The sequence below is a fragment of the Dermacentor andersoni genome, chromosome 9 (assembly GCF_023375885.2).
Source record: "Dermacentor andersoni chromosome 9, qqDerAnde1_hic_scaffold, whole genome shotgun sequence".
In the NCBI taxonomy this organism is placed as follows: Eukaryota; Metazoa; Arthropoda; class Arachnida; order Ixodida; family Ixodidae; genus Dermacentor; species Dermacentor andersoni.
In genome coordinates, this window is record NC_092822.1 from 38,351,476 (window position 1) to 38,372,672 (window position 21,197).

Consider the following 21,197-nt stretch of genomic DNA (forward strand, 5'->3'; position numbering starts at 1 on the left):
GTTGCGAAACCGGTTTTACAAAATGGATGAGCTGAAACACTGTGGAGATAAATGCGGTGATAATGCGAGGAATGTTCTATGCAGCCGCACCAGGAAACTTGTGAACCAATAGGGGTGCGCGAATATTCGAAATCTCGAATACGAGTCGAAGAGTTCCAGCGATTTGAGTCGTATTGGATTGGAGAATCCATTGTTCCATTAACCGTGGCAGTCGACTATACAAGAGATGAAAAGCTTAGGCGTCTCGGGTGGAAGCAATACAATGGACCCCAGGTGCGTTCCTGATGATTCTGCTGCAAAATAGTTGTGGTTGTTGCTCAGGGGCACCGTGCTAGCTGTGTGAATGCCCGGGGTGTTCAATTTCTGCTCAATAAGTTCCAGTCGTTCGATTAGTATGACTCGATTTTACGCAGTTCATATGCGAATTTGTTCCGATTGATTATCTGACCACTCTCGCGATGCTTGCGTTCTTTAAAAACAAATGTGTGGTGCTGCGCTATCGCACTCATCCGCTTCAATGGATGAAGTTGAGAGTATGACGGAAGCCCGTCTGGTCAAGATGATGCATACTTAAATAGAAGAGGTCTGTACACCGACCAAAAATGGTTTAAAATAGTTATTTACGTTTCGGTGAACAAGACTCCCGTGGGAGAGCCGAAACGGAAATAACTATTTTAGACCATTCTTGGTCGGTGTACAGACCTCTTCCTTTTATCTGCTTCAACAAACACAACTCTGTACGTACATCCAGTGACCTGATGTTACCCAGTTTTATTACACTCTTTGCTATGATGCCTCGGATAATTGGAATCAGTTCATCATTTACAAAATCCCAAGTTTTCCAGACGTTTACTTGTGAAAGTTTTCGTCTGGACGTGTCAATTAATGTACCACAAAAACCTGATTTTGTTTTACTAAACGTACTCCGAGCTAAACGTCATGCTTTATGTTGCTTTAGAAAATAACTTCTGCGGTTTTACGTGCCAAGACCGTAATATGATTATGAGGCAGGCCGTAGTGGAGGACCCTGGATTAATTTTGACCGCCTGGGGTTCATTAACCTGCGCTCAAGGTACGCGCACGCGGCAGTTTTGCATTTCGAGCCCCTGGAAATGCGGTCGCCACGGCCGGGATTCGATGCGGCGCCCTCGGACTTGGCAGAACCTCTTGTTGCCATGTGGGGTCTTAAAAATTCGAAAATATTCGATATTCGATTCCATATCCGATGGTCGTTTCTTTTCTTTTTTTCCCCTCGAATACTCGTATTCGATTCAATTAAGCACGATACAGATTCGGGATAGTTGGTCGGACATATGTACACTAAAAGCGTCAAGGTAAAACTCAGACACCAGAGAAAATTAAAGGGACAATTAATAACACGGTGCTGTATGCGTCGTTTCAGAAATTTCTCTAATTGAGTAGGCCTAGAAATCAAGTTCGTTAATCTAGAACTCCTTCGTAGTTGAATGGTATGCGGTCGTGACTGTGGTGATCAGCACACAGGTATGTATAGTAGTGATATATAGGGTGCCGAGTCAGCTCTTATGCTTTTCAAGGATGAGAGTTTTGCGCGCATGGCGTTTAGTATTGACAGATTCCAGTTTAGTTGCATTTGGCTGTGCGCTTGCGCATGTGAACAGTGTCTCCGTCTCTTCAACCGCTGCGGTTGCATTTTGGCTAAGGCGTTCTGGTACGCTGAGCACAAGCTCCTTGGTTCGATCCCCAGCCGCGATGGTCTGGTGTCTCTCCTGGAATCAAAGCCCGAATGTCCGACGAAAGAGGACGTCCAGTGAGACGGTATGTCCAGCGAGACGGAGTATCCAACTACATACCAGGGCAAGCCAAACAGATATTCTTACCGTAACGTGAAAGAAAGTGAAGGTTTGCGCAAGTACTAAGTTTCATTATTTAGTATCATTTCGCAGCTGTTCATGGGCAACACGGGGACAGCGAGGACACCGAAGCTGCAACTTGGAATGTTAAGAAGCCTAGTAAAAAAAAAAGAAATCTATGTGCTTTTTGCTGAGCTAAACTGCGATAGGCGGAAGCCTATCTATGACTGCCTCTGTCGCTGTTGTCTGAATTGTTCTGCAAACGGACGCCGCCGTGGCCGCGAGCATGGGATGCAATCACAGCCATATGGCTGCAAGGTTTGTCGCCGATGTGCGCACACCCCCACGCGCGTGTCCGCACTCTCCCACGCGCCCACTCGCTCAGCGCTACTGGCATGGCGCCTCCTCTCCTTGCTCCCCTCGCCGGTGATCACCGCTTTCCTGCGTCCACCACGGACTGCGCCCGGACACTCATGAGTCACTAAAGGCCCACACCTTAAAAAAAGGAAAAGAAAGATGGGACCGGAGCACGCACTGAGCGGCTAGCGCTGAACTTTACAGACCTTTTCATCGGGTGAGGAGGAAAAGGAGCGCGGCGAGGCTTTCCTCCTTTCCGGCTTGTGCGAGCCGGCGCGACGCTGCATGAATGCGTTGGCTGCGGAACAGATTGGAGATGTCTTAGCTCGTTCTGCGTGAAATCTTCGTAAGGTCAGTAAATACGACGTCGTCGACGAAGAACCACTGTGCAGTCTTTCGGTGCAGTGGTAACCACGGTACGCGGAAGTTTATCTTGGCTGCGCAGGCATGCGACGCGCATAGTATTAGCCGCGGAGGTGTGCGCGTGTTGTGAACTAGCTCGGCTCTATCGGATTTCATTCGAAGAAGAGCAGCAGCGTCTCTGAATTGCAAACGTCAACAGGGTCGAGCTTCTATCGAATTCATAGGTTGCCACCAAATCATAGGCTAAATCCCGGCAAGGTGACTGCAAGTTCTGTCGCCGCCTAACACAACGTTTATTTATTTTACGCCTTAAGGACTCAATGAGGGGCGTTACGCAGGCGTTGGGGGAAGAGGTGGGACACTTGCCACACCAAATTGAGTTGAAAAATATGGCACTGTCTGAACAATGCACTTGACCATAGACCAGCACAGTATAGAAATATGCATTGCAGTACTCAAGGCCACACTAAGCAAAGTAAGGCCACTATACATGAAAACAAAAGAAAACACCGAGCACAATTAGCAAGGGCAGCAAGGTGAGAAGCAAGGAACGAAAAACTAGAAAATCACGAGCCGGCTGACAGTTAAGCCGTCACACCTGAAACCATTGCAGACGTACAACGGTAGCACTCGTCTTACGACATGGTGTTGGGCTGCTGAGCACGAGGTCGTGGGATCGAATCCCGGCCACGGCGGCCGCATATCGATGGGGGCGAAATGCGAGATACACCCGTGTACTTAGATTTAGGTGCACGTTAAGAACCCCAGGTGGTCTAAATTTCCGGAGTGCCCCACTACGGCGTGCCTCATAATCAGAAAGTGGGTTTGGCACGTAAAACCCCATAATCATATTTTTTTTTCGTCTTACGACAGTACAGGCCGCGTGCGCTGCTATTTAGAATCGGACGTGCAGCGCCGGCGGAAATTCTGTGTTCCCTGCCACGCGGGCGTGGGAAGGCCCACTGGCGACGCAAGCCTGTGTTCCACGCTGAAAGAGAAACATTTGTCTACTGTTGCGTGTATAGATATCACAAGGGCTATATGAACACCTCCTGGAAGCTGGCAAAGGCGGAGTTTTGTCGAATTCCGTGGAAATCGTATATACGAGACTGGTTGCAGCCGTCCGGCGTGCGCAGGGCAAGCAAACACGCCTTTTTCTTCACGCGTTTCCTTCAGCTTGCTCTCCAAGATACTATTACGGCATAGTAGTGTTCTATTGTTTCGGTTTGTTACTGTTAGGGAACGTGTAACGCATCGAAAACTCGAGCCACTCGATCCGTGTAGGCGCACGTGTCGAGCAAATTAAAATCAAAAACTAAGTTATTTGGGTTTTACGTGCAAGAACCACGATCTGATTACGAAGCGCGCTGTCGTGGAGGGCTCTGGAAATTTGGACCAGCTGGGGTTCTTTATAACGTGCACCTAATCTAAATACACGGGCGTATCTCGCATTTCGCCCCCATCGAAACGTGGCCGCCGCGGCCGGGATTCGATCCCGCGACTTCGCGCTGCCTCTCGCTGCGTTTACGCGTCCTGATCTGACGCCGCGAGCCCAGCTTTTAAGGTGGGCCAGTATTCATATAAAAACTTCGTAAGGTAGAATTATTGTTCGCAAGACAAAATTATACAGCCGATCCTGATGCCCGACATATTAGAGACGGCGGCCGGCTGATGGCAAAGATCACTTACGAACGAGATTATTTGTGAACTGGGGCTTTGCCCGGGTACTCGGTCTATCGTCGGGCTGGGCCGCGGCCCACTTTCTGCTAGCGTCAAGACCGGGCTGGGCCACCACACTACACCATGCGCACAACTGTATAGACCTTCTTTGTCCACGCTGTGGCAGCAGCGCATTCATGACCCCAAGAAACTTCCGGTCATGTATTTCTGACAGTCAGGTTAACCAAGGAAACGGAAGTATTTCGCGCATAGTTTACTGTAGGCACACATTCTTGGTGTGTTTAGATATAAAGAAAGTGCGGCATGTGTCGATCTCATCTATGGGCTTTTTTTGTTGCACTGAACAATAAAATTCACTCGTAGAACATTCTAACTTCAAAGCACGACTGATGCCAGCTGGAGGGCTCTGTTAATTTAGAGGCTATCGTAACTTGCGTTGTTCCAGAGGGCTTAACCGGAAGTCTTCTGGGAAGCCTGTTTGTAAGCATGGGCCAAGCGGACGCGGCAAGCTGGCAGTAAAGCACAATTCTCTAAAATACCGGCATTACAAAAACCGGTGCAACAATAACAACCAGAGCGCTCTGCAAGAAAACAGCGCGTTCACGTCTAAGGGCACGTCGTAACTAACGATTTTTACAGCGGAGCTGATACACGCTAGGTTCTAGCGGTTTGTGTGAGTAGGAAAAAAAGATAGCGGCCACCCCAGAGCTCACGACCGACCTATCCCGGTGAAAAAAAAAAAAAAAAAAAAAACGGCCATAAAAGCCTGTCGCCGGGCATGCACCAGCTGTGTTTAATCGCGAGAAGTGTCAAAACGTATTGTGATAAACAATATCCTAATAAAAAAAAGTTAAACCGGAATAGACTCTGTTTAGTATTGATTGCGGTTTGACCTCACGGGCTCTATAGGCAAACCACGTAACCTTATCTCAGTTTCAATCTACGCGTGCAATGGGTAGCCCGCGTGCGGTCAGGACTGCGGAAAAACAGCGCGCCTACAAGAGCACCGTCGTGAATAGAAGTGGGATTGTGAGTGGCGAGGGCGGGCGGCACGTAATACGGACGAAGATCGTGCCGCAAACGCCAAGCGTATGTACCTTTGGTTAAATCGCCCCTACCGACTCCACTCCCATCGTAATTGCGCGTGATTTCAACATAAACGTGTCTCGGCGAGAAGGAAAGTGGTTCGTGGCGTTTCTCTTGGAAAGGTTCGGCATTCAGTATTACACAAACATCAGCGTGCCCACGACGCGTCATCGGTCGTGTATAGACCTCACATTGACCGAGAAGCTTTCGAGTGTCGCCACGGAGCCACTGTCCGTATATCATAGCGGTCATAAAACGACAGTCACCTTGGTGAGCAAATAGTAAATCCAAAAAAGCAAACAAAAGAAGGTTAAAAATTAAAAAAGATGCATCGAGTATGCAATTTAATAAAACAACAAAAAATTGTGAAAGAAAGAAGCGAAATTCATTGTGGTACGGGTCTTTTATTTTCAATCAACATATTTCTCAGCATATATACAGCTCCGCTGATCACCCACCTTCACAGAGTGGAATGGCTCTGAATATTTTAGTTGTACCAGGCACTTTCCATGGATTTTTTTGACAAACCGACAGCACTCGTTGATTTCTTCCCCGAGACGCAGTGATTTAGCGGCACGCAAGTCAGCACCGCGACCCAAAGTGCCTCGTTTGGCGTATATACACGTCAACATGTTTAAAGAGGAAAAGTACCGCGACTTCAGACGGGACGTGACGAATGAGTGGACAGGACGAGCGGTCCTGTCCACTCGTCCTGTCCACTCCTTCGTCACGTCCCGTCTGAAGTCGCAGTTCTTTCCCTCTTTAAACGTGTCGGACCAACAGGCCCAAAGTTCTCCCCCTCTTGACACTCGTCAACCAACCTGGCGCGTCCTTCCGCAGACGCAAAACAACAAGCGGGGGCTCGCGGTTCGCGATGGCATTATTATGGAACGGCGACAGCCGCCGCACACACCATCGGTCAACGCGCGCGGGAGGAAGGGGAACACGAGGAACGTGCTCGACCGCGGTCGGTCAATGCATCGCAGAAACAGAAATTATTATTAGAAGTTGGGTCACATTACAAGGATTTAGTATAAAGAAGGAGGTCCCATAGAGAAGGCGCGCGGTCCCATAGGCAGGGCGCGCGTTTCGCCGAGCGGCCGTGGCTCGACCACTCGACCTTGCCGCAGTGGCGCTGTCGCGTTCGGCAGCACTGGCGCCGCCATGCGAGCGCACGAGGCCTATAGATAGGTTTGCACAGACGTCATATCGCGGCCGCCATCTTTAGGTACTAGCGCGTCGAGAAAGAGCGCAATCAAGGAAACGTGACAGCATGACAGCACCTTGGACCCCGTCTTGTGTCAAACGACAAAGCGGTAACAGTGATGAACCGGTGAAAAACAGTCACCGCCAATAAGCAAAACAATGTGCGCGCGATAATACAATGCACTGACGTCATCGTGGCCGCCATGTTTGGGTACTAGCGCAGTGAGAGCTGCGCCTATGACGGCACATGAATATATATATATATATATATATATATATATATGCACAGCGACCAGTGTCAATAAGTCAGAGGTCTCACCACTGCACGTCTCATAAACTTCGTATACACGGTGCTCGAAATGTTTCGACGTATAAAGCAAAGCGAAAAGAAAAAGAAAACGTAGGCCTGTCTTTGTACTTCGGTACGCTCTCGGTCTTACCTGTGAAGTCCAGGAAACGATCAGGCGCCTAAAGTTAGCGCGGGATTCCCCCTTGACAGCTCCCGGCGTTAATTTTTTTTTATTATCTCTTCCTTTTTTTTGTAGATGCGTACTAGCACACTAGTGCGCATACTCCGGGGAACTGAATGCCCTCCGACTAAAATTGCCACGGCAAAATCCGGTTCTCACCCGACCTTGCGCGACTCTGTTTGCGAATAACTTTGCGACGCGACGCGAGCATAAAGACTGACGCGGATTCCCGGGGAAGCTGGTTGCCGTCTTGTGGCCCGAGTACCGCCATACATTTATTTCGTCTCCTGGCTTGGATTCGTATACCCTCTTCGCGCTGTGTTCCTGCATTGAAGGTAAGACTTGCATATCGTCATCGTCATACTCATAATGTCGGAGCTGTCATTTAGTTCGGGGCAGAAATGCAAGTAGACATGGGTCTCGAAGTCAGCGACTCTACGGGGGCGATCGGATAATCGGCTTAATCAAATGTAGGTCCAACTGCGGAACTAAGACACCTGTGGGTGACCTCCGAATACGTTTCTCCTGTCCCCTGTAAGCCGAAGCCAGTTTTCTGTTTCCATTTCATCAGCACCCTCTCTGTTTCCATGAAAGACAGCTGATTGTCAGTTATACGCATTACGTAGCCTGCCCTACCAAACTCTACTTTTAACCTTAACGAGGATGAGAGCTGCACATAAAAAAAAAAAAAAAAATCAGGCGCTCGAATCTATACTACTGTCGTTGCCTATTCCTTACTTTCTTTTACGTTATTCTTGCTATCTCCCAAGTTTCTGTTACATCGGTTTGTAATGACAGTGTGCAGCGATAGTAAGCAGTTATTACATGAACCCAAGCTCCCGCTCAGGATTCACTTTTCCAAATAACGGCGATGCTAGTTTAAATTTCTCGTCGTTTCGTGGCTGGTGTCTTTATGCGATAGGGCTTGTTAATGATGTAGATACGAAATCTGTAGTGTCACGTCCTGAAAAAATTAATTGCTTTAAATTTTATCGATATTATACTAGATAGCTTTCGCTGCTATGGTTACGATTTCGCGTTACGTTCTTTTTTTTTGGGGGGGGGACGCCGGGTCACAGCGACGAGCTCTAGCGCCGATGGCGACAATCTGCAAAGCTGCGCGCGTAAAAGAGAAAAAGAAAGTAACTTGGTTACTTATTGCATGCAGTGGATTTCGGCTCCTTTATGCCATTGCAGATATCTTCACAACAACGCAAACTTCCTGACACTCGCGTTTTCCCGGGCGCTAAACTGTTACGCTATATAGAGAGGAACGCATCCAGCACGTTTTGACTTAGGCATACCTCGTCACCAGCAGTCACTTGAGGCGTTGCTGTTACCTTCCCGTTCGACAAATCTGCTAGGACGACCACGCTAAAATGACGTCGTTCCAGCTGAAACTACTTGCTATTGGATATTCGCGATAGACACGGCGCGCAGAATGGCGAGCCGTGGACTAAAAAAAAAAAAAGGGGGGGAAAGAAATGCGGCATATACGGAATTAATACCATATTAAATATTTGCTCCAAATCTGGTCAGCGCTGGAGACAGTTTACGTTGACTGATAAGAAGACAGATTCAAGACCAAGTAATGGAACGTATCCGAAACTGTCTGAAAGACGACGGTGATGATAGATGATTATCTCTTGGCACCCACTTCGAAACGGGGAAGCAACCATAATCACCTAGATATACTTGAGCTAATCAAGTATTACACACGCATGTCGCAGTCTGGCATTTTGCCTATCTCTCCTTTATCTTTTCTCTCTTCATCTCTATCTCTACCTCTATCTCTATATCATACAGTTGCCTGCAGATAACGACTCGGGCTATATCAATCGCTTCCATGCTTTTTTTTTTTTTTTGCACCAGTACACATGTTTCTTGCTTATCTTGACTCCTGATCATTAATGCTTCCACTTGTTTTGAGTTCCAACGCGTAACAAGGTTTCGACACCTTGGTTATGTTTCTGGGTACATCTTCTGATATGCCGTTACACGTCACCGGTGCATAATATGTATCTGCTAAGCTAAGGAGTTGCAGATGTTTCTGAAGGGACCCTGTTGCAAATGGCCATGACGTTGTGCTTCTGGACTCAAAATGGAGGCTCCGATTCCCAGCCGCAGCTTTCACATTAAAATGGAGGCGGAATGGAAACGAGAGGTTTGGGTGCACATTACAGTACTCCAGATGGTCGGAACTAGTTCGGAGTCTTAAACTACTGCGCTGCTTTAGGACGTTAAGCTCGATCAACGAACCGTTAAGCCATTATCTCAATCGATCAGTAAATTGGCAAATAATAGTTGACGCTCACTTTAGCATACATTAAAGAGGATGAAGGCGAAAGCCTGCGCGCTCACGAAACATTCGTTAAGTTACTTGACATTCTCATTCGAATGCGTTATTTCATATTACTTGTATCTCCCACCAAATGTCATGGGTTCGAGTGTCTTAACTTTACCTTAATAAAATGTTCTAATTAACTTCGCCCTAATTAACAACGAAGGCTGTGGGTTCGAGTGCCTTAATTAACTATACCCTAATGAACTGCACCTTAATTAACTTCGCCTTAACATCAAATGTCATGGGTCCGACCCCCGCTAGGATACTTGGGTTTGAGTGCCTTCATTAGCTCTACCCTAATTAATTTTGCCGTAATTAACACCGAAGGTCGTGGGTTTGATTCCCAATAAAGGTCGACGAACACTCAGTTTTGGTGCCATTGATTTGTGGTGCCATAACACCGAAAGGTCAATCTTTCCACCCATGAGCTATCTAATAGGGCTTTCGCCTTAACAAATTACCAAGAGCAAAGTGGTGATTCGTGTCCGTGTGTAATCCGCAGATTTACCCGAAATTCCGGACTCTCAGCATGTTCGGAATGCGCGAGATGGTTCTTCTGGCCTCCTGCACGTTCTCAGCGGGAGTCGCCCTCCACGACGCCGGTGGTGCGATCCTCAAGGCCTCGAGTGGGAAGTGTGCTCCGCAGCCCAATTCGTATGGCATCGGAAACAGGGCAACGTGCACCTTCACCCGGGTCCTGGACATCGACTCCCACAGGATTCCGCCTGAGATACCCAGCGTCAAGTGCAAGTGTCCCGGAAACCTGTGCAGCCCTACGGGCGACTTTCGGTGCCAGGAAGTGAGGGAAAAAATCAAGGTGTCGTACCCACGCTGGAACGGCGGCTCCCTGTGGTCGTTGCAAAATAAGACCGTAGACGTGACCACGGCCTGCGTTTGCGCCATGAACCGAGCCGTCAGGGCCGACGACGACGGGGACAGAACTTTGGACGTGATGTACAACACGGTTCGCTGATAGCGATGCTAACGACGTTGGTGTAGGAACGTCTCTCTCTTTTTCACCATTTAGATGAAGACTTATCAGGCATAATGTTTGCATGATTCGTGTTACATGTGTGTTTGTTGTGACGCCTGCGTTTTATGGTGCGTGTGTTTTGTGGTATCTTTTTTTCCTGTACCCAACAGCCATACCTAGACACAGTACTGTAGTGCAATCTGGCTTGTAGAAGTATATGCGGACATTCTGGCTTGTAACGTTGGAGAAGTCTGTATATTAATTGGCGAGCAGTGTCTTAAATCACTGAAGGGGGCCAATTTAAACATGTGTTGCGTCGAGTGAAAAATGCGGTCAGTTCAAAGTACAGGCAAAAATTGTGCCTCGTGTTTTGCTTCTTTTGCCTCTTCGTCACACTTTGCGGTTTTAACTTGGGCCACTGTTTATGTGTCATCGGGTAATGTGGCAATGGGTATGTGCTCAGACAGACAAGCAAAGGAAGAGGCAAGAAGGGAAGAAATCGGATAACAGAAAATTGAAGTAGGCCACACAGGAGTGAGAAATGATTCGGCATAAGAAGCAGGCGAGTGAGGAGAAAGTAACTACGTGAACAAACTAAGACAAACGTCCATCGAGTGAGGAGCGTTGACCTGCCGGGAAGTGAAAAAAAAAGAAAAGAAAAAATCCATCACGGAGAACTAGCAAAAAAATCGGCTGCAGAGAAATGGAAGCAGTGTGGAGAAAGAAGGGAAGAGAACAAAATGAGACCAGAGTGTGCATTGAGGGATGTGGGTTCAACTGCCGTAACTTGAAGCAGTCGGTAACACGGTAACAGAAGCATCTGAGCCTGGAGGAAAGAGTGACGCGATAAAAATTGGCTTAGCGTAAGGAACATTGAACTAGTAATTGCACAAAGCGTGCACTGAGTGTGAAAGAGATGGAGGCCTTAAAGAAGCGTCGAACGGAACCACGACGCCTTCGTTACTCTGAGAAGCGGAGTGTAGAACGTGAGCACTTGCTGGTTTGGAAAGCTGGATTCCCAAGTCAAGCGTTCTCCTGTCCGTTCGTTTTACCTGTGCTCGCGTCCGTACTTGCTGGAAACCCATATACGTTCACCATGCGCCAACTGGCCGAGCGAACCACACTACTAAACTTCATTTCCGCGGTTGATTTTGTTCAGAATGCTCACCGTCGCAAGCATTAGACGTTTGTGCGATGACAATGTTGACAGAACCGTACTCACTCCGATGGCGTTTTCTTTGTTCTTTTTTTTGGTCTCGCCGTGTGACATCTCGTCACAGCGCAATTACTGTACTTGCCATTATAGGAATAATTCGAAGCTATTCTGACTTTATGCAAGCGCAGCACGATTCCTAGTCTATAGGTCTGTGCAAAATGTAACGCGATTGTGTGGCTCTGTTTTCCCTCACGTGCTTTCGTTCTAATAAACTCATTGAACATCGCACTGGTTAGTCTCCTTTCTGTTTACTGCCATTTTCAAATTCAGGCGTATCAACCTTGTGTAATATTGCTCACGAAGTGGAGCAAGCACGCAAGTAAAGCGCGCTAGAGAGTGTCATAAATTGCGTACGCGACCAAGTCACGCTATTGCCGAGGCACATGCGAAATGTGTGTCGATATATGTGCCTCTCACCTGGGGACATTTTTTGTTGCTAGCCTCGTAATGACAAAAGGCTCGGATTGACCGGCAACAATACCAATAGTTGACGTGTAGCAAACGTATTTAACACCAGTCAAACTAACTTTTTCTAAACATCAGTTAGCTTACCAAACGTTAGTTTATCGGGTCTCAATTTTTAAACCCAGTGTCTCGAACCTTTCAGCATTTTAAGTTGCGTAATATCCAGCGTGATGGCGTGGTGGCTAGACCATACTGCTGGTGGGCACGAGGTCGCGATGTTTCGTTCCTAGCCTGGGTACCCGCTTTCCTGGGCGCAGAGTATAAAAAAAAAACGTGCATGTACTGAGCTTTCGGTAAGCGTTACACTGCCGTAAGGGGTCAAAGTTAATTTCAAGCCCCTCCTCTACAGGGTCCCTAACAGCTCCCGTGTCGCTTCGGTAGGCTAAACCTCACCAATAAATTGAACGAATATGCTTGAGACCGTCAACATCATTTGCTAACATTTCGTGGCTCTAGTATTATAGAAGACAGTTGTGGGAACTTGTTTTTCACGATCCCTCTTCAGACACAGAATTGCGGGGGCATTGTTCAGTACGATCTTATGATTGTTTTCGAAACACGTCTATTCAAAGTTTTCTTCCCCTCTTGACTATTACCATCAGAGGTCGGCGCAACAGACGTGGTCCTGGCACTTCGGAGCTGGGCCATAGTGAGTAGGGCAGCCAGAATTAAGCGAACAGTGTGCAAACTAGCACGTTTCACCGATTGTGGTCCCTAACCGCTCGCGTCGAGCCGCGCAATGTGGATGGTCTGTAGGCAGGCAGGGGTTTCAAATCTGCGTTGAACCCCGACAAGAGCACAACCGACCTGACGAATGGTCCGCAGCAGCCCACCAGACTATGCATCAGGTGCCAATGCCCTACGCCGGTAGACACTAGACACATACTGTTACTCTGTCTGACTCTCGCTATGGTCTCTCGCAATATCACGCAACACACGACTTAGTACTGGCTTCTCATAGTGAACAACTATTTGTAAGGAAGGAAATTCGGTGTACAAGTTGCGTCAGGTTAAATGTGATGACAGAGGATGGGACGTTAGCCTCCCAATGAATTTGGCACTTAAGAGAATCATTCGAAGTAGCCAGTCTATCAATAACTAATTGCACGTTTAGTAAGAATCGTCTCGGAACTTATATGTACTTCTACGTACTTTGCACTTCTTTTTTGTATAGCAGTCAAGTGGCCGCAAAACAGACCTCAATTTCTGGAATTCAAGTTAGTGATCAGTTTCTTAAGGTCTGGAGGTAGGTGCTCTAACCAACATGTTCGAACGTTTAGCGTCAAGCTTGAAATGGTATCTAAAAGATAGCAGAAAAAAGAACAATAATTTTCTTCGGTACGGTTTCTCGCTTATCAGGTCTTTACGTGTTCGTGACCTTGGTATTAACTTGACCTTGGTTATATATTTCGCAGCCAGCTAAGCACACCCGGACACGTACCATACGTTCTTGCATTATTTCATTGTTTGTCAGGTGTGTGGGAGATCCTGAAGTACAGAATGATGCTCCGCAGTTCGTGCTGAAACAAAGGTATTCCTATTTACTCCCAATTTTCTGACAATAATCGAGTTGTATTGTCTAAAACCACAAAACGAGAATTATAGTGTGGCATACAGTCAACTCCAATCGTGGCAGCGAAAAATAGGAGCACTATGCGCTCCCCAAAAGCTTTGCGCATAACAATCACAATGCGTCATCGACATCAACGCGTAACTGCTTCAATAGCAGAGTGACTAGAGAACATACGTACGTACCGTAATTTCCTCTAGCGACCGGAGTGTAGATGAAACTGCAAAAGTTGATTCTTGCCTTGCGTACCTGTCATAAAGATATGCCCTCTTTAGTTTTTGATCGGCAGGCTGGTGGGAACGATCTCGATTTATGTTTAGGGTCGATGTAACATTTCGGTTTGCACACTTAGCTTTACAGTTTTTCAAAAAAAAAGGAAGTGATATGTGTGTTCCACCTCCCAAAAAAAACATAAGACATTTTATCTTCCACACTTCTTCAGGATCAGAGGAAAGATGCGCGCGCAGGATCCTTGGCGCAGACACAAGTTAGTATAACTTAGTAACTGATCTGGCATATTGCACACCGCGCAGCCTGCTATGCGTTCAAAGACGTTGTGGTGCAAAGTGGCAAGGCGGCTGTAACGAATCAATCAATCAATCAATCAATCAATCAATCAATCAATCAATCAATCAATCAATCAATCAATCAATCAATCAATCAATCAATCAATCAATCAATCAATCAATCAATCAATCAATCAATCAATCAATCAATCACAAGAAACGCGTCATCAAGAGGACAAAAAAAGATACCTAGCGTGCGAGGAAACAGCCAACTTTTCACAAATGAGCTGAAGTCTTCCTTGTGGGGAAACACTCCCGTCGTGTGTACGTACCCCTTGCGTACCTTGGGTGCAACCTCAGGTGCGACCTCAGGTGCGAGTACGGCAGTCATAGCAGTCGCACCTGGACCGCTGAAGCCGACACTTGAAGCCGGCGTTCCCGACTCACTTCGCGCGAGAACTCTTCACTGAACGCTTTGATTCATGATGCAACTCACCTCGGAAACACCTCGCTCAGCGAGCGTAAAGCGCGCGCCACCGGTATTCAGAAGTCCCGCACGGAGGAGCAACACAACGAAACATTTCAAGGGGGGCGTTTTCCTAGCAGACCAACTTTACGACCGTGTTTTGCCATAGCTGCTTGAACGCCCCCTTTTCTTCTTCTAGGGGCGCTAATAAAGAAAACATTTTTATTAATACTAAAGTAAAAGGCAATCGTCTTTTTCCTTTCTTCTTTTGCGCATCCCACCTGACTACTTAATTAAAAATTACATTTTATTTAAATAATATAAAGCTTTTCATGGTTTTTCCTTCCTTTAAGAGGCATTTTTTCTTAATGACGTTTGTCCCCTCTCACCTATTCGCGCTTCAAACACCACTCCCATAAGTCCCCTTGTATAGGTCACTCACCAATGGATCTGGACCGTTTTTCGTCAAAGGTTTTACAACCATGAAAAATGACCGTGCCCTCACTACGTCGCGCCTCATAATCAGATCGTTGTTCTGGCATGTAAAACCACGGGTATATATTTTTTAAGTCATCGTGGCCGCTACGTTGGATCACTGGAGAAGCCGCGTGCACTGCGAAATAATTTACACGCTTAAAGGAGAAGGGCGAAATTTCGTCGATGACTCACACCCTTACACCCAAAAAAGTGTAAGGGTGTGAGGTATAGACACAATTACGCCGTTATTTACGTTTAAGGGTGCAAAATATTTTACACTGATAAACAGGCAACGTGACAGCACGATAGCCGTGTCTCGCGTCGAGCGACGAATCGAAAACGGCGATAATCCGGCTAAAAAACGAACACCGCAAAAAAAAAAAAAAATGACAATGCACGCGTTATGACGTGGTGTAGTGACGTCACCGCGACCGCCATGCTCTGGTACCAGCACGGTGAGGAACTGCGCGTGCGTGACGTCACGTGACACCATCGTCGTATAACTTGCCCTTGTTACGCCAGCCGCGCCGCATCTATGGGACTACAAGAAGCCGCAGGCTCGCGATTTCGGGATTCATTGTAGCCGTGCAGACGTCGCCATGCCGGATGCCAAGCGGGGAACGGTGCACCGTTTTCGCGATCACGTGGTCGCAGGCGTCAACTGGCGACCGACGCGGTTTGCCGAGGACGTGCCCAATGTACGCGTGTGCGGCCTCTGCCGCATGATTCCGAAGCGGACGGTGGTACTGCCTTGCTCGCACGTCCTGTGCCAGTCCTGCCACGCAGCCAACTCCCAGGGAGGCGTTGGGACTTGTCCCTTGGATCGAGAGCCGTTCGAGGAAACGCAGTGCGCCTCTGTCGAGTTGTGCGCGCGGGAAGCGAACAAGTTGAAGGTGAGAAAAACAAAAACAAAAAGAAAACTGCTGCTGTCGTTCTTTGCAAACGTCCCATCATTTGCATTAGTTGCACTCATGCGTATTTGCACGCCTAAGAGTAATCAGTGGCTGTTTTCCTGTTGCCGAAGTTCGATGTACCAATAACGCAGCTTGTCTTAGCGTTCCTGTTTAGTGCCCCTAATTTTTCAGAAAGCAGCGGATACTGCTGGGTGATGTCGAGCACTAATCCTTTTACACATTTGTTCACGTGGGGTGAAATAAGTATTGAACGAAAATTCGCAGTTCTTAATTTGTGAGTACACGGTACGGCAAGGTATCTCTTCGTCCACTTTCATTTTTCTTTCCTTCGTTATCTTTTACTTTCATTCAACTGCAGCTAATTTCCCCGATGCTTTACTTGGCTTCATAGCCTGTTAGCTTTATGGGGGTCATGACTAACAAAATCGAACCGTATATCGCCGGAATTGCACCGCTAGTATCGTGCACCGCTAATACTACCTTCGTTTTTTATTGCGTGCTGCTTTATTAATTTTTTCATGCACCAGCGTGTCTCTAAATACAAGTGACTGCTCGGCCAACGCCACCTAGATATCATAAGGTTTGTTTACCCCGATCCACGACGCAGTGTTGCCTGGCCCAACATTTCCATTGCCAACGCTGGCGTGACGAAAGCGGTGACGTCAAAATCGCTGTTCCTTACTCGGAGGCATCCATTAGATTTTATGGCAGTGGGGCCAGGCAGCATGGCGTCATGGATTGAACAGGCCTTGTGCCATGTAGGTGGTGTTGGCTCGGCACATTGCAGTAACCCAAGTTTGGAATGACGTGCAGAGCATGTGGAAGAATCCCTGTTAACCACACAGTGAAGGCGTTAATTGCTGCGCACTTCGTAAGGTGCCGCTAAATTTACTTTTACCCAAATGTTAGCGACCTTGTGGCGCACTTTGACTCGAATCGGCCGTAAACTGGGAGCTTCTAGAAAGGCTAGACAAGGTAATGAATTGTTTTTGTTAGTTTAACGGGACGCAAGAAAATCGCACGCAAATTGCCGACTGCGCGTTACCGGTTCATTTGTTCTTCACGTCATCCCTTCGTAAAATAAAAAATGACCATACCTTCCCCTACTAAAAAATTGGTGTAAGCGAAGTTTGTCCTGCGTGTACCTGACCTTCGTCACGTCTAAATACAAGTGACTGTTCAGCCAGCGCCAGCTAGATATCATAAGGTTTGTTCACCACGAGGTCGTGTTGCCTGGCCCTAAATTTCCCTTGCCAAGGCTGGCGTGACGAAACCGGCGACGTCACAATCGCTGTTCCTTACTCGGGGGCATCCATTACATTCTATGGCAGTAAGCCACGAGTAACGGTGCCGGATTGCTTCGGCCTCCCGCTCCCTCAGCTCGGTATCTTCTCGTTGCTGTCGGATTGCCTGGGTTCGGGTGGCTCGACCCGCCATGGTTGCTCAGTGGCTATGGTGTTGGGCTGCTGAGCACGAGGTCGCGGGATCGAATCCCGGCCAAGGCGGCCACATTTCGATGGGGGCAAAATGCGAAAACACCCGTGTACTTAGATTTAGGTGCACATTAAAGAACCCCAGGTGGTCAAAATTTCCGGAGTCCTCCACTACGGCGTACCTCATATTCAGAAAGTGGTTTTGGCACGTAAAAGCCCATAATTTGGGTTCGCGCGGCTCTAACGGCTGGACCGGCGCGCCTACGGCTCGCCCTTCAACGGGCGAGTTCTCGCCGCTGCTCGTCTGACGCTGCCTGTTCCTCGGAGGAACGCACAATGCGTGGCCATTCCATCCGTTTTCCGAAAATCAACTGCACTGAAACGAAGCTGCACGGTTTCGCACGGCGTAGCGCGCCCGAAACCCTTTGCTGCCCTTTCCCTTCCCGCCGGACGAGAAACGGCTCTGATTGGTCGCGCGAGGCGTAAGCGCGCGCCTATGCAGCTGGAATCCTTGCTTATGACTCGCGCCCCGGCGCTTGGCAACTCGTCAAATCTTTCCCAGAGCTGCTCGGCTCTGGGAGCAACTGTTCTTTTTTTTCTGCGTTACCGCGACAACGCCACCGAAACTTGCGAGCTAATACAAGCTTCGCTTGAAAAGTTGGCCTACGCATCTAGTGTGACAGAGTATATGCATCGCGAGAAAACGGAGCATTGCTTGCACAACGTTCGCATCAGCGCTTGCGCCTGCACTGTAAAATACGTTACATGGCTAAAAGAATAAAGGGGTTGTAAATCTGTTTCTAACTTACCACCTTTCTTAGCGCAAAGCTGTGAGTTATACGCAGATTTACATCCTATTTACTTTCGAGGTACTCTACAGTGTATTGTCGCAGGTTTCGCCGCTTCTCCTCGTTATCGGGCGTTAACAAGGACATGCTGCCGTTTCGACACTCGTGCGATATTGTTAAATATGCTAGTAACTCTACATGGCGCCGATTTTCTTCAATTATGCGTGGCCAACTGATGATCGAAGGCTGTCAGTGATTTGGGAAGTCCTGGTGGGCAAATGGGCTCGCATGAGCGTAACCTCCACGGAAGTCTCGTAACCTGCTGAGACATCCCACTCCAGACGTCGTCGTCCTTGAAGAGTGTTGGTATAAGTACAGGTGGGGTAACACAATGAGCAAGAGGCACAATGCTTGTGCATACTTATACAACTACCAGGGGAGTTTCTGCGTGACTTAGCATGCAAAGGTAAACATTACACTTACGATTAGGCTAAACCGAGCTGTTTGGTATAGGGCAATGCTGGATATTCAGCGTGACTTGCAGACGAAGTGTGCGGGTTAGAATTAATGAATGTGCCATGGTTTTGCTTTTGCACGCGGGTCAATTAGCCGAAAAGACAAGAAATCTTCTACAAAAAAAACAGCAAATGCGCCAGCACCCCATCCTGCACATTTTTTTTGGACACCTACAATGTGCTGTGCGTTTCTAATGGTTCTGATTTTTATGATTACTAGTTTTTCTTTCTGCAATTTTTTCGTGATGTTATTGTATCTTCCATTTCTGCTATCAGGTGAATGCGAGTGCTCATTAATATTCTGTTTTCGCCATGTTCTTTGCTCGCGTTTGTATCAAGGTGCCCCGTTTCTTCGTCACTAAACAGTACACATTTTTCAACATTAAACTTAACACAGTTCGAGTAGGCCCATTGTGGATACTATTTATGCCTGTAAATGCAGTGAAATTCTATAAACCGAGCACAATAACCTCAAGGTACCTTGGATTTAAGTATACTGCATGGTTTCCAAGGTCTCATTGCAGCTGCCCCTGTTCCAGAGGTGGTTTGCAGGGCGGGGTCTCTGCCCTCTTTCGGGATCCCGGTTTTGTGCGATGTCATGAGCGCCCTGCAGCAGGTTGTTGAACTGTTGAGTGCAACTTGCGTAATGTGCCAATTCTTTAAATATTTGTTCTTTTTCTTTGTGTTTCAAGGTTCATTGCTGGAACGAATCGCAAGGCTGCAAGTTTGTCGGCACCGCGGATGAACTACTGCCTCATTACGAGACCGAGTGCGCCTTCCATACGGTGGAATGTCTGCGCTGCGGCGAGGGGGTCCTGCACAGCGACCTGTCGACGCACTTTGCTACCGGATGCGGCGTCTCCGACTCTTCCGCGGCCACGCAGCAGCCGTCCTTGAAAGCTGCGGGCGTGACGCTCCGGGACCTGGGCCACGCGCTGGAAGACATAAAGGGGCTCTCGAAGGACGTGCGTCCCGACGAGCTGCTCTCCGGACTTCAGAGCCTGATCGCCAATCTCGCGGAAACCGCCCGCAATCGGAGGGCCAGGTTCGCAGACATCTCTCGGGCGCTCGGAACGTCCGAGCAGGACTTGAAGGACGAGCTCGCCCTGATCGCCACCGCCGCCGACACGTACCAGCCCGAGAGTCGGCAAAGTTCGGCGCGCGCATCGAGCACGTCGCCGTTCTCCTTGGGCTCGGAGAACGGGCTCATACTCCGGAAGTTGGAGCACTTCGCCCACAAGGCGCTGAACGCTCTGGAGTACTTGCGGCAGAACGTCGCCCGGCACGGTCAAAACCCGGTGACCGCGTCTTGCGAGCCCCTCGTCTTCTGTTCGGACAGCTTTCGGCGTTTCACCAGTTCGCTGTCCGTGGAACAGGGACTGGCCGAAGTACTCGGGAGCATGTGCTACGTGTTGACTCTCGAAAACGCGAACGAGATTTTCCTCTGCCGGGAGGACGACAGACAGTTCGCCGAGGTCACCTTGTGGCACACGAGGGATACGTATCTCACGATAGCCGTCTCCAAGCGCACCTACGGTGAAACTTGTGACCTCGTTGTGGACATCGCGTTCGACGGGCTGCTGGCGGGCTCCCGGTGCGTTCTGCGGGACTGGCGCGTAAAGGTGCGACATCCGGGCAATGACTGCTCCCTGGGCGGTCCCAACGACGCTCACTGCGCATGCGCGCGCGATCTCGACTCGATGAAACACTTCCACCGCGAGTTCAACATAAGCTTGGATTTTCTGAGAAACGGTGGTTTTCTAATGGACGGCAATGTGATATTCGAGATCCAGCTAGACTTATTGCATGAGACCGTGGTTTGAAGTACTTGACGATTGTCAGCGCTGCCCGTGCTTAGCGGCGCCATGTTCTTTCCTGCTTCGCATGCCTGCGAGATTTCTCTTGTCAAGTTCTTTTGCCCCCTTTCTGGCGATGAAATAAACCGTGTAATTCGGCGTCAGTTCCAGTTCATTGTTAATGCCTGATTTCAAAGTATTATACACTTGTTTTAGTCTGTGTCACTTCCTTACTTTATTGTTTACGACTACAGGAGCTCCCACATCCGGGTTTTAACTTCGAGACAAACTACCTCTTTGACATCTTGAGCACATTCAATAAAAAGGAACTCGTGTCTTGTGCAGAATGCCGCTGCTACTATCCTTGGTGAAGAGGGCAGCTGTGTGCGAAAAAGCAAAACCAGTTCTACGCTCCTCTCCTGGCTGTTCCGGTTCCCTTTTTCGCACGTCGTGACGGCAGTCCAGCATCCCCGCATGTCACCACGGTAAAAGCTGTCCATTGACTCGGGACAGCACAGGCCTCTGCTTTATGACATCATGTTACATGGATCGCAATGTCTATTTCGAAGCTCGGGGTGACGAAAGCGGTGTCTAAAATCACCGCGACTTACTCTACAGTATTCCCATTCTACCGCAGCCGTATAAGGTAGCATGATGTCGTGGGTCGAAGTGCGCCCTCGTACCATCTAGGAGACGTGAGCGCCAATGTGACGAGTGCGTGCTGCATTTACTGAAGAGCG

General features: G+C 48.3%; 1 protein-coding gene and 1 long non-coding RNA gene across 2 annotated transcripts; both read left to right on the forward strand.

Annotated features, from left to right (window-relative positions):
• The first annotated feature begins 6,444 nt into the window (after window positions 1-6,444).
• LOC126527702 (uncharacterized) lies at window positions 6,445-10,853 on the forward strand. Its single transcript, XR_011890300.1, has 2 exons — window positions 6,445-7,329; window positions 9,841-10,853. It is a non-coding gene; the product is annotated as an uncharacterized lncRNA (long non-coding RNA).
• A 4,619-nt stretch (window positions 10,854-15,472) lies between these two features.
• Window positions 15,473-20,621, forward strand: LOC126527701 (uncharacterized). The gene is made up of 2 exons (XM_050175567.3): window positions 15,473-15,904; window positions 19,354-20,621. Exons 1-2 carry the CDS (start codon window positions 15,611-15,613, stop codon window positions 20,482-20,484), a joined length of 1,425 nt encoding a protein of 474 aa, XP_050031524.1. The 5' UTR covers window positions 15,473-15,610; the 3' UTR covers window positions 20,485-20,621.
• Window positions 20,622-21,197: the final 576 nt, after the last annotated feature.

Bases quoted from the DNA above. Each gene is read 5' to 3' on its own strand.
- LOC126527701 (XM_050175567.3), top strand. From the start codon at position 15,611: ATGCCGGATGCCAAGCGGGGAACGGTGCACCGTTTTCGCGATCACGTG. The intron at 15,905-19,353 runs GTGAGAAAAACA...TTGTGTTTCAAG, and splicing joins GGGAAGCGAACAAGTTGAAG to GTTCATTGCTGGAACGAATC.